Source organism: Cynocephalus volans, chromosome 8, assembly GCF_027409185.1.
Source record: "Cynocephalus volans isolate mCynVol1 chromosome 8, mCynVol1.pri, whole genome shotgun sequence".
Lineage (NCBI taxonomy): Eukaryota > Metazoa > Chordata > Mammalia > Dermoptera > Cynocephalidae > Cynocephalus > Cynocephalus volans.
This window is the reverse complement of record NC_084467.1, coordinates 109,462,895-109,475,817: the sequence shown is the minus strand read 5'-3', so window position 1 is coordinate 109,475,817 and position 12,923 is coordinate 109,462,895. Positions and strand designations below refer to the sequence as shown.

General features: G+C 39.9%; 1 protein-coding gene across 1 annotated transcript; it reads right to left on the bottom strand.

Annotated features, from left to right (window-relative positions):
* Positions 1 to 721: 721 nt before the first annotated feature.
* On the bottom strand, positions 722 to 2,939 carry PSMB4 (proteasome 20S subunit beta 4). Its single transcript, XM_063106202.1, has 7 exons — positions 2,772 to 2,939; positions 2,325 to 2,531; positions 1,916 to 2,062; positions 1,680 to 1,761; positions 1,330 to 1,446; positions 1,032 to 1,120; positions 722 to 838 (listed from the first exon to the last, which is right to left on the bottom strand). The coding sequence occupies exons 1-7, from the start codon at positions 2,909 to 2,911 to the stop codon at positions 826 to 828; spliced, it is 795 nt and encodes a 264-aa protein (XP_062962272.1). The 5' UTR covers positions 2,912 to 2,939; the 3' UTR covers positions 722 to 825.
* Positions 2,940 to 12,923: the final 9,984 nt, after the last annotated feature.

The window sequence follows — 12,923 nt, the reverse complement described above, 5'->3', positions numbered from 1 at the left end:
GGAGGGATGATTTATTTCTCCCTCAGTTCTCTCACCTCACTGAATTTCTGTCATAGTTTGAGTTTGCTGCCTATAACAATTTCCCAAAAAGAGGCTTGGAGAGGATATGCATCAGAATCACCTAACATGCTCATTTTTAAAATTCAGGTTAAAACCATTCTAGGGATGGAACATGGCATCCCAACTGACTTGACTCACAGCTGCCCTTAAGACTTTTTAACAAACACAATACTTGCGAAACATTTTCTGACAGCGCTAGAAATTCTGTAGGTTTGGACAATAAACATTTAAGTTAAATGTTTACAGGTGAGGTTAGATGAGTGAGGGACTGAGGCTGTCGATTCCAGGTTGAGGGTATAACCTTACACAGCTCTACTAGATGCTTTTCTTTCATGTTTTAATGAAAATCACATTTAGCCAACATTAACTAGAAAATCTATTCTTTTAGAATCCAGTGGGATAGGGGAAAATGTTAAAGAAAAATCTTAAATACAAAAGCCAGTTGTATTACCACAAATTAAGTCTGGCTTCTATATGAAGCTGCCTCTACTACAGTGCCAAATGAAGACAGTAGTGGGTCTTCTACACTGTCATGCAGAGAATTCTTTATTTGCCACAAGAACCTAAGGATTCCTTCTCTAACCTGGCAGGGAGGTGGCCTACGGCAGTACTCAGCAGTTTTGCTCTTGGTATATAACCCAGATGAATAAAACCACTCAAGTATTTTGAAGGATTTATTTTACAAAAGAAAAGTGTACCTTTGAACCAGCCAAGTTCAAAGTTAAAACAGGATACAATTTCAGTTCTGGATAAAGCTTTTGTATTTCATTCAAAGCCACTGAAAAAGAGCATAATAAAATTGAGAAGCATAATTGGACCAATTCTTAAAAAACCATTTTACCCTCCAAAACCCTCTCCACCCAGTATTTTTCTGGTTGAGTCTTCCAGAAAAGCCCAGCTTAGTTCAAGCCAAGGGGCTTCCCAACTCTTCTACTACCTATTTTTTCTACCGTGGTTTTAATTTCAATCACCTGATCATGTGGGCAATATCCCAGTTAGTCTCTGCAGATAGTGGTCCCTCTATTTCAACACCTTTTTCAGTTACAGTGGCGATTTGAAACTGAAAGAGAACAGAGCTCTCAATGAAAATGCCCACATGCCAAATGAAGTCCCGGGGCCTGATCAAAGTTTAAGTAGAGGGTCTTCCCAACTTTGAAAAAAAGAGGTAAGGCAATCTGTTCTTCAAAGCAGAGACCCAGGGATTGCTGCAAGTATCCAGATCCTGCCAGTTAGGTTCTTAGCAGTTTTATTTTTCACACCCCTACTCACCCGGTTGTAAGAACGGGCATCTCGATAGTACAGCACTCTCATGCAGCGTTCTACTAGCTCTCGAGCCTCAGTCTGGCTCAGCACTGGCTGCTTCTCCAGAATTTCTCGCAGCAGAGGCTAAGGAGGTTGGGAGGAAAAACACGGGAGGTATCTTGACTCCCAGACCTACCACCTTGTCATTGCAATCTAAGTGCCAACACCTACAGCCTCCAGACTACAAAAAACCAAGTGCCCAGCAGTAGTGATCCCAGGCTGTCCCTCATCAAAATTCCAGGGGAGGAACAAGCAGACAACCACTAATCCATTTCCTTTTGTCTTCCCTCTCCCCAACCTCTAGACTCACCACTTACCTGAGCCAAGTATGCACCATAACCAGTGGCCAGCGAAGGGGCTTCATAGGCTACACCAAGCATGTCCACGTAACCAAGGAAGCTAACAACACAATGGATCAAAGAACTCATTTTATCTTAGGTTTCTTAACTGTGAGTTAAAAGTGGGATTCAGTTGGGGAGTAGAGATAGAAGAGAGACTACACAGGCACTAGGTTGGGTGGTCAAAGAAATAAGTTATTTGTATTCAAATTAACCTTTCTCCATCAGCATAGCCTCCAATGACCATGGTGTTCCACAGAGGGTTCATCTTCGAACGCCGGCTGTACATGGCCCTGGTCAGCCATGAATGAATAGCTCTAGGACTATAGCTGTGTCCATCTCCCAACAGCTCCTCGTCAATCCTTAAATTGGTTTTGAGAAAAGAAAGAGAACGGAAGTCGGGATCTCCACCAACCCCAAAAGAAGTTACCACAATCTTCCCCATTTTACACTCCCTAATGCCTAAAAATATTTATTGCAAACATTCATATCTTCCACCCCAGACAATTCCAGTTCCCGCTGCAGCCTCAAGTTCCCCCCTGCTCCAATCCCATCTACGGGAATAAAAAACAGGGGACTCCCCTCCCCAGTTAGGAACTACTCCCTATTCTCTTGATGACTTACACCATCTGGCCGAGAACTTGCTTCAAATACTGGAAATCAGCGTAGTCTCCGGAGGCACCCAACATGGTGCTGTTGTTGACTCGCATAATGCGAGAGATGTTGCGGAAACGAGCCAAGGAGCCATAGGAGCCCAGCATGTCCGCTGCAATCACCACTCCGCCCTCGAACTTAACGCCGAGGACCGATGTCCCGGTCACCATGGGGTTCCTAGAGAATAAGATCTGGTAAGCGGTGGCGCGGCGAAAAAGCTTGCGCCCTCTTTCCGTGCATTAGGTTCCGCTTCTGACTTTCTATGGCTCCTTCCAATTCTGCCATCTCGGGGACTCTGCCGTTTGCGCGCCCCCGGGGTCCCCTCCCCGCCTCGCCTTCCCAGGCTCTCAGAACCGGCCAGCGGCACCAGGCGCCACGGTCTCTCCCCCCACGCAGGCTAAGGCACCGAGAACTTACTGAGTCCGCGTGATCGGACCCCCGTAAAGCGCAGACGCCGGATCCATGACGGAACCAGGAGTGGAAGGGATGCGGTAAAACTCTCCCGGGGCCAGGCCGCCTGCCCAGAGTCCGGACCGCGACTCCAAAAACGATTCCATCTTAGTCACGGTATCAGAAGAAATAAAAGCGCTTGCGCCAACGGAAGCGGAAGTGATCCTTCGGAACCACACCTTTCTTCTTCCTGCAAGCCACTTCCAGCAGCCATGTTGATAAGGTCGTAGCAGGACGGACCGTGGTCCTAGGTGGCAACCGAAACGGAGAGGTGGGATTGCCCGACCTCTCATCGCAGTAGAGTTTAGACTAGAACAGAGAGTTCTGACACACGGTTCGAAGACGGAGAGGGTGTGAGGGATGGTATGAAGGGGCAACTTCAAGACACCGACCCTGAGCAAGGAGTCAGCAATTCTCTTTACCCTTTTGGATCATTATCAAAAAGCCCACATGAAAATATCAGTGACCCAGGATCTCTTACATCTGTACACCTCGAAGCAGCCCCATGTGGTAGGCATTATTCGACCCATGTCATAGATAAGAAACAGGCTTGTGGTGAAGTGATTTACCGATCACACAGCCAGTTAATGGTAGAACTGAGTCTTCAAACCCGGAATTAAAAAGGTATCATATAGTTGTGTATACCCTGTGGTGTATGATGTCTCAGGTTGATCACGCACTCTCTGTGGGATCTAGACAAGTCTCTGAAAGTTTCCTTATTGTGAAATGCCCTTGCCCACCTCTTAAGCAACAGAAAATTTCCACTGAGACAGTCAGAGTGAAACTAAATTCCAGGGGTTCCCTTCTCAATGTGACTCTAGCAGGGGCTGGAAGCAGTGTCTTCAATCAAACTGGTGAACCTTCTCAAAGATAAAACTGGACACTAGTTAAACTGTAAGGATAGATTTTTATTAGTAATAAGTGTTGCAATAGGGACGAGAACAGTGTGAACTGAACTCTAGGTGTAGGGAAGTAAAGGGTCATTTAAAAGGGAAAATGAAGGAGAGGGGAAGGAGAGTAAGGGGGTGCGCCTCAGGAGGGTCAGGGAAATGAAAAAATACAAAGGGTTAGTTCACGTAAATATGATTAGGTCAGCTGTGTCTGCTATCTGGCAATTACGGAAGTTAGCATTCCGTGCTCCCACAGAGAGGGAGACAGAGGCCCTATCCTCACGTGTTGGTTGTGTGAAAGTTGTCTGAATCAAAATGGAGTCACTTGTGTCAAAAAAAAAACCAAAAAAAAAAAAAAAAAAAAGAAGAAGAAACAAATAAAAACCCCTGACAAATAGAGCCAGGGAAGGCCATGAATGCCTGATACAAGTTATTACAAAGGACGCTGCAAAACCACAACCTTGCACAGAGGTTATGAAAATCTTACACAAAAATATTTCAGCAAGGACATCTGCCCAGCAACTGTCTGTACAACCTCAGGGTGGTGTCACCCTTGTTATTGACCCGTGTAACCAAGGATAATTATCTCAAAACAATGTAATCCTCCATCGCTTTTCCTTTAAAGCCCTTTGTCTTCCTTTACCTCCCTGAACATGCATATAGTTTACTGACGTGTATATTCCTATTGCAACGCCCTGACCCAAATAACTCTATATGTTTAGCTTGTTTCTTTCTTAGGTCAATAGTAAGTTTTTTTTGTCAACTTTGAGTTTTCTCAGGCAGGCACTGTAAGGGGGGCTAGGATCATCTTAAGGATGTGGCCTTGAGCTGTTAGAAGCTACATTCATGTTTGTTCAAGTTTTTATAGGCCAAGGTTGAGACCTAGTCGAGAAGAAGACTCAGAGGAACCTGGTTAGAGTTTGGTCAAGGAGTGAATTTTCATCAATCTAAAACCAAATAAATCGCCCTACCTGACCACTTCTCCCTACATACCTTAAATTTAAAATTTTTACTCAGCCCACATCAAATTTGTTTTTAAAATTGGCTAAGTTAATTTGAACCAAACCAATGCATGAAGTTTTCATCTAATTGAAATAACAACATATTTTGTTAGGTAATGAAATCCTAAAAAAGGAAGGGTCAGGATATTGTGTGAGATGCACCCAACTGGCACTCTTTGTATCACCTTTTGGTCTTCAAAAATAGATATTCCATTTTCTCCTCTAATAGCCACTTGTCGGGCTGGATCACAAACCTTTCTACTCTGTCCTGTGCAGGTCCTGAGTCAGGTAAACGAAAGAAAAACCGAGTAGCCACTGGCAAAGTGGACATGCTTTATTCTTCAGATGCAAGCTCTGCCGACCAGCAGTTCAGAGCCACTGCCTTCCATACTGAAAGAGCACACAGCAACAAACTAAGGGGTATACGAGCACGCATGTGCACTAACTCTACTCTTACATAACTTATTTACAACGGATGTGCTGAATTATACCCAGCTGGATATGTGGCGAGGGGGCCTGACTATACTAATTCCACTTTCCTCACACCACTTCCTCCCCAAACCTCATATTTCAGATGACTCTTGGGCCACTCAGAAACTTATCTGGACAAATAGCAGGTGCTCATTTCTCTGCTCAACGGCAGTGGGCTTACTGGGATTCCTCCTAAACCCGTAGGATAGTTGGCTTTTCTTAGCTACCAAAGCCCTGATCATGTGGCCTTTAAATCAATCAGTCAGCAATTAACAGGCTATATACTTGTCTAGAAGTGGCTTGTGGTGGCTGGATGTTCTGTGGTCTCACTCCTTTTTAGGTCTCTACATTAAGGCCCTGGTAGGGCTATTACAGGGGACACTCAGCTCTTGGCAGAGGCTCCCCAAAACTTGATACCAGCCATACACATCCAGCTGCCTGCGCCCAGACAAAATTAAACAACCCAAAAGTCAAATGTTGGTGAAAATAGAAATCAGCTTTTATTCAGGAATACCAGTAACCTGAGGAAAGATGTTAGGCTAACCCTTCTCTCTGGTAAACCTGAAGGAGAAAGGCCAGGCTAAAGCCATCTCCAAGACTCAATTTACTGAGGGGTTTTTTAAGAGGGGGCTGAGGGAATGGCACGTGGGAAATGAAAAGCAGAAGCGGCATGTGAGCAGTGAGGTGTGAGAGCTTCTCCTAAGGTCTCAGATACAAAGTCTTGCCAAGACTCTATCTGATTTCTGCTCTTGTCCTCACTGTTATCTCATGGTCCTGCAGGAGAGGTGGAATCAGCATATCTTTACTGATGTCTTCCTTGGTTTCCCAGCGTCTGGATAGTACATGTAAGTCTGCAGCTCCAGGCTGGCTGGAAAACAACTTTATATTCACGTAAATAATGTCATCTTGCCATAACCAAGGTTCAAAATATCAAATAACCATAAGAAATGCTTGCCAAGAAAAAAAATCTGTGTCTTTTAAAAATCTTTTAGAGCCCATGTAGTTTCAGGTCCCAACATATCTTCAGTCCTGCTCACTTCAGCAGGGCTGGTACCAGTTCCAGAGATCAGGCAGGGAGCCAAATTCCATGAGTCTGAAAGAAGAAAAGTGAAGGGATCCAGAACCATCTAGCCTGAAAGTAGGATGACAGAGAAAGCAAACCACTATCTGCTGACAATGCAATGCTTGTATTCAAAAGAAGGTGACCAGCATGTCTTCTGTTCTAAGGTGAGAACAACAAGACGTAAATTAAGCTGAAACAAAGGAAATTTAGGAAGCTTCTTTTCTCTCTTTTAAAAGGTCTAGCATAATATGAAAAATCTTTTATTAAGTGTGCCCAGTTTTCTATGGTTGGCTATTATTTTGAGTTTAATTAGCATCTAGCTCCCACTCATGTTCAAGCATTGAAGTCAGCAATACCCAGACTGTTTTTGTGTGGTGCAGATCATAATCCTGAAAGACACAATCCCAAATGCCATAATCCTGAATGCTGAAATTCCAAAAGATCAAAGCTCCAAATATCAAAATCCTAAAGTCTAAAATCCCCAAAATTATAATCCTAAAAGATTAAAATCCCAAATGTTGAAATCCTGAAAGACAAATTCTGGGGATTGATTGTATACAGGATAGTTGCATCATATTAGTTGCAGCATGTTAGGTAGGACTATTACCTTGTTATTGTCTTTATTTGGACACTAAGTATGGTTTAAGGAAATGCACACGGGTGCCAAGTTGACAAGAGGTGGACTTGTGGACTTCCTTTTAGGTTAAGGAATACCTAGAAACCTGGTAAAGCATTATTTTGGGTGTGTCTGTGAGGGTGTTTCCAGAGGAGATTGGTGTGTGAGTCTGAGTGGACTAGATGGGGAAGATCTGCCCTCAATGTTGGCAGGCAGCATCCAATCAGCCAAGGGCCCAGAGAGAGCAAATACAGAAGGCAAATTGTTATATAACTGTTACACTCATGCAACCATTGTTAGTACACCTGAGTGTTTATGCTTGCAAAAAATATGTATGTTATTATTGCCTATTTTATTATATGAAGTAGCTTAGGAAGCATGCTGTTGTGTTTTTATGTTTCTCAAATAAACCCCATTTTTAAAATGTAAATAAATGTCTTTTAAATAATTTTTTTAAATTATTTTTTCCACAAGTATATTTTTGGTATTTTGATCTTTAGGGATTCTGATCTTTTGGGATTTCAGCATTTGGGATTATGGCATTTGAGATTTTGTTTTTTGAGATTATGGCCCAAACCCAGTTTTGTGACATGTCAGGATGTTATAGGGAATGTCCTGAAGTTCTCGGAATGGAAACATAACTAGACTAAATTGGAATGAATAACCACCATTGCCACCACCTCACAATCATTTTCACCACTCCACGCTTTTTTTTGTTTTGTTTTGTTTTTTGGTTGGCTAGCTGGTACAGGGATCCAAACCCTTCACCCTGATGTTGTCAGCACCATACTCTACCAACTGAGCCAACCGGCCAGACTATTCCACTTTTTAAGAGAATGGAATTTGAATCTTCAACTCTGAAACAGTTAAGGATTGTTGATAGTCATCCTTGCAAAAATAAAAAAAATTAAAAAAAAAAAACAGTTAAGGATGATTTCCTGACCTGCTCAGGGTCTGGCCCCACGTGTCCAGCTTGTCAATGACTGCACTACTCTATGGGTCCCCCTTGAGGATTTTTGCAGTTTCACATCCTCTATAATTCAATTCTATAACACCCCTATTATAGCATTTGTCACATTTGTTTGAAGACTGTCTGCCTTACTAAACTAAATGTTACACAAAGGCAGGAACCAAGTCTGTTTTGCAACAATATCCTTTGATGCACAAAAGTTTTAAATTTTGATGTAGTCCTATTTATTTTTTTCTTTTGTTGCCCATACTTTTCGTGTTATATCTAAGAATCACAGCCAAGTGCAATATCATGAAGATTTTCCCTTATGTTTTCTTCTAAGAATTTTACAGTTCTAGCTGTTATGTTTAAGTCATTGACCCATTTGAGTTAATTTTTGTATATGATGTAAGGTAAGGGTCCAACTTTATTCTTTTGCATGAGGATATCCAGTTTTCCCACCACCATTTGTTGAAAAGACTGTACTTTCTCCATTGGATTGTCTTGACACCCTTGTAGAAAATCATTCAATCATTTATGTGGAGTTTATTTCTGGGCTTTCTATTCTATTCCATTGGTCTATATGTCTGTTTTTATGACATTACCCCACTGTTTTAAATACTGTAGCTTTGTAGTAAGTTATGAAATCAGGCAGCGTGAGAGCTCTAATTTTATTCTTCTTTGAGATTGTTTTGGTAAAACTGTCTTTTTAAATTATTTATTTATTTATTTATTTATTTATTTATATTATTTTTTACATTCTAAGATGTTGTGGAGCTGTTATTGGGAGGGGAAAGCAGAAGGGGGGAGGAAATAGGGTGGAAGGAGTAGGAAGGAGGGAGGGCTTGGTTGAGGCCTGTGGCCAACCCCCCACCTCACCCCCCACCAGGGGAGCCTGGGGCACTTCCTGAGGCAGCTGGGTGGTCATAGCTGGGCTGGTTGCAGATGTCAGGGGGATGTAGCTGAGGCCCTTGGCCCTCCACCAACCCAGTTTGGTAAAACTGTCTTTTTAAAACTTTTATTTTTGTAGCATTTTTCCTTTGGTATAGGTTGGCAGTTATTTTCTTTTGGAACATTAAAGATGCTATTTCATTGTCTCTTAACTTCTTAAGAAGTTAACTGTTAGTTATGGTGTTGTTTCCTTGAAGGTAATGTGGCTTTTTTTCCCTCTCTGACTTCTTTTAATGTGTTCAGTAGTGTTACTAGGATATGCCTAGACATGGTTTTATTTGCATTTATCCTGATTGGGTTTGATGAGCTTCTTGAATTTGTGGGTTGACATCTTTCATCTGTTTGGAAAATTCTCAGCCATTATTTCTTTGAATATTGCTTTTGCCCAATATTCTCTCTTCTCTTCTTCTGAGAATATGGTTTTATGTATGCTGGATATTGGAGCATGCCCCATGCTTCCTACTTTCTTTTTGTTTTCCATTATTATTCTATCTCTGTGCTGCAATTTGAGTATTTTCTATGGACATGTCTTCTAGTACACTAATCCTAAATTTTGCTGTACCCAATCTGCTGTTAAACCCATACACTGAGTTCTGAACCTCAGATTTTATATATTTTTCATTTCTAGAATTCACATTTTCCTTTTTTATAGATTCCAATTATCTGTTTAAATTCTTTATATTTTCATCTATAAGTCCATCATTTTCTCTATTTTCCTTGCCACGTCAATCATAGCTATTTTTACATTTTTGAATGCTAACTCTAATATCTGGATCATCTGTGAATCTGTTTCTATTATATATTTCTTTTTTTCATTTTGGTCTTGTTTTCTTTTGTCTCTACAAATCTTACAATTTTTTTTTTGTCACTTGCCAGAAATTATGAATAGCTGTAGAAGAGATCCATATCATTTTATCTTCCACCAAAAAATGTTCTCCCTTTTTTCTATTAGGCAGTTAGGGTGAGGGTCTTATCACCTCAATCAATTATGTCTGTTTGTCTCTCTTTTTTGTGATGCTAGCAATTACTGCTGTTCATTTCATTCATTTGGTGTTACAAAATAATGATATTATGAGTCTATTTCTTTTTTATTCATTAGCTTGAATATTTCCATAAAGACACTTGCCACATCTACTATTTGGTTACCCAGTACTACAGTTCATATAAGAAAGACAGAATAGGGGCCGGCCCATGGCTCACTCGGTAGAGTGTGGTGCTGATAACACCAAGGCCACGGGTTCGGATCCTATATAGGGATGGCCAGTTAGCTCACTGGGTGAGTGTGGTGCTGACAACACCAAGTCAAGGGTTGAGATCCCCTTACCGGTCATCTGTATTAAAAAAGAAAGAAAGAAAGAAAGAAAGACAGAATAAATGCTTGATTCTTTCACTTCAATAATTTTCAAGATGATTTTGTTTAAATCATTATCTAAATGTGACCAGTTAGGTATTTTTTGAATTTTTATGATCTCGTGAACTGAAACATTGTTTATTTTGATACTCAAATTATCCCAGGTTTGGCCAGTGAGAGCACTTACAAGCTGGACCCTGGGTCCTTTTGACATGTCTCCATCATTCTTTGAGCACTTTCTTACTTTCTGGCACAGAATACGTTCCAGGCTCATCTTATACTTTCTCTGCACCAGTCCTGGAACTAGCCATTTCTCCAAGGAGTCTTGATTCCTTTTAGTGGAGACTGGTAGTAAGAAACCAAGGTTTGGTCCCTAGGTGAGCTCATTACTATTGGGATGTTGCTGCTCCTAAGACTTCTCAGTTGAAGAACTATATGCATACATTTATATCTATATTTATTTCTATGCCTATCTATATATTGAAAATTGTGAGTTTACATCAGTATCTCCAATTGCAATCCAACATCACATGGTTTATTCTAATTGTCTCCCTTTCCATATTTATAATTCATTTTTCTGAAAGTGAGAAACCTGGCTCCTGTTCTTATGTGTATGTGACTTCTCTCCCATCATTGCCACCATCTCCACATCTGTGCCAATGCTCTCTCCTACCTGCTCTGGCTCCAACAGCCTACCTCAGCAATTCACAAAAGGAAGGGATAGAAAAAAACATGAAAAAGCAAATGCTTCATGAATTCACGCTGATACTTTCACTTCAAATAAAATACTACAGTGCTTTTATTTAACTTGGTCTGTATTATATCTGTATCTCTTTTTTATTCCACCATGAGATGAGAATTCATTTTCTCAAGAACATAGGGGATCACAGAATTTTAATATCCCATAATCATTTATTTTATTCCACATTACACATACAATAGCCTCAGAATAACAATATTAATACTACCACCGAGAAAATCATTTCTAAAATCAGTTAAAAATTTTTTTTCCACTCTCATTTTTCCCTCATTTTAATAGATGTGTTATATCTACATTTTCAGATTATATAGCCATTATTCCATATTCTTTTCCTTTTAACCTCTATTTGGTCTTAGTTCTACAAGTAATTAGTTGCACAGTATGTAATATATATTATATGCATATACATACACATATATACAGACATACGTACACACACACACACAAACACACACACATATGTGGCTTACCAGCAGTCCTCCTTATGTCGATGTTGTTCTAGTCATTTAGTTTATCTAAAGAAAGCTTTTTAGGGCTCATGGAGTCTACATTCTCTTGGTTATTGAATGTTGGTTCAGTTGCCCGGGCCCTTCAAACTTCAAAGTCAATTTTGGTGGATATAAAATCCTTGGCCTATATTTATTTTTCTTGAGTATATCTTAGTTATGTTACTCTATTTCTTCTGGCATAAATAATTCCTATCAAACAGTTTAATGACAGTATAATTTTTCCCCTTTATAGGTCACTTGTTCTTTTAGCCTAGATGACAAAAAAAAATTTTTTTTCTTAACGTCCAGTAATTTTACTAAAACTTGACTGGTTCGTGGGCCATTCTGAGCCAATGTTCTTATGAATGTGGTGTGCTCTTTCACTGTGTAGGGTTTAAAAAAATTTTTTTTTTCTTTATTTTTAGCTTTTAGTATTTATTCTGTTCCCCTGTTTCAGTTTTCTTCTTTAGGGCTACTATTGCCTATTTGCTAGAGCTTCTGAACTTTTTTACCTATCTTCAGTTTTATCACTACCTCTTGAACCCTTTTTATCTCTTCATTTATTTTCAACTTAAATTTTATTTTTACCTTCTGTTTCTCAAAGGCATTATCTATCATATTTATTCAGTCTTACATGCCTTCTAGTTTAGTCTTCATTTCTGAAAAGGTTTTTTTCTTCGATTTCTAATTCTTTCCTGAGTTTAGTCAATTCATAGCTGCATCTTTCTAATTCTGACTTATTTATGTTCTTTCATTTCTTGTATCATTTTCTCAGTATCTTTCAGTTCAAGAGTTCATGGGACCTAGACTGCTCCAGGCCCTTCAGACCTTACCGTAGCATTCATTAGCTGTTGAATTGGGCAAAACCCTTTTCTGTTTTAACTACTGTTTCAGAGTAGGCTGTTGTGCTTTCCAGTGAATGCCTGTTGGCTCTTTTGGGGTCTCCAGCGCTCCAGGTCTGTCAGATGCCCTCTTGTTTCATTCTTCTGTCTCCCACATAAAAACTGATACCACACACACCTTTTAGCTGTTGGTATTTGTCCCCACCTTCTTGACTTTGTGTGTCATGGAGATACTTCATCATCCAATTTTGTAGTTGTTGTAAATGCTGCTTGTGAGATTTTGGTTTTGCTGCCTAGTTCTGTTTTTATGATAGAATTCAGTGAGATTCAAAAACTATTCCACCACCATTATCCCAGAATCCTGTGATTCATTTTTACAACGTACAAATACAGAAAAGTGTACAGTAGAAAACAAACACATCCATTAGTGAATTTTATTGTATTTAATTACATCTCAACAAAATTGATTTTAAATATTAAAAACAAAACCTAACCCTTAGTTTCAGTATCCGGAGATAACCATTCTTAACATTTTGACATAGTACCTTCTAAGATGTCTACAATGATCACTTTTTCCTTTACTAATTGTTTATTTATTTATTTTAGAGAAGTTTTTTTTTTTTAAGATAAAATACAAGTCAACAATACAGATATATTTTCCAAAAGTAACAGACTTCTCACCGTCTCCTCTCCAGTCCCACCAACCCCAGGTTAACAATGCTAGCAATTTGGTGTGC

Bases quoted from the DNA above. Each gene is read 5' to 3' on its own strand.
- PSMB4 (XM_063106202.1), bottom strand. From the start codon at position 2,911: ATGGAATCGTTTTTGGAGTCGCGGTCCGGACTCTGGGCAGGCGGCCTG. The intron at 2,532-2,771 runs GTAAGTTCTCGG...CTTATTCTCTAG, and splicing joins GGTCCGATCACGCGGACTCA to GAACCCCATGGTGACCGGGA. The intron at 1,121-1,329 runs GTGAGTAGGGGT...GTTCTCTTTCAG, and splicing joins ATGCCCGTTCTTACAACCGG to TTTCAAATCGCCACTGTAAC.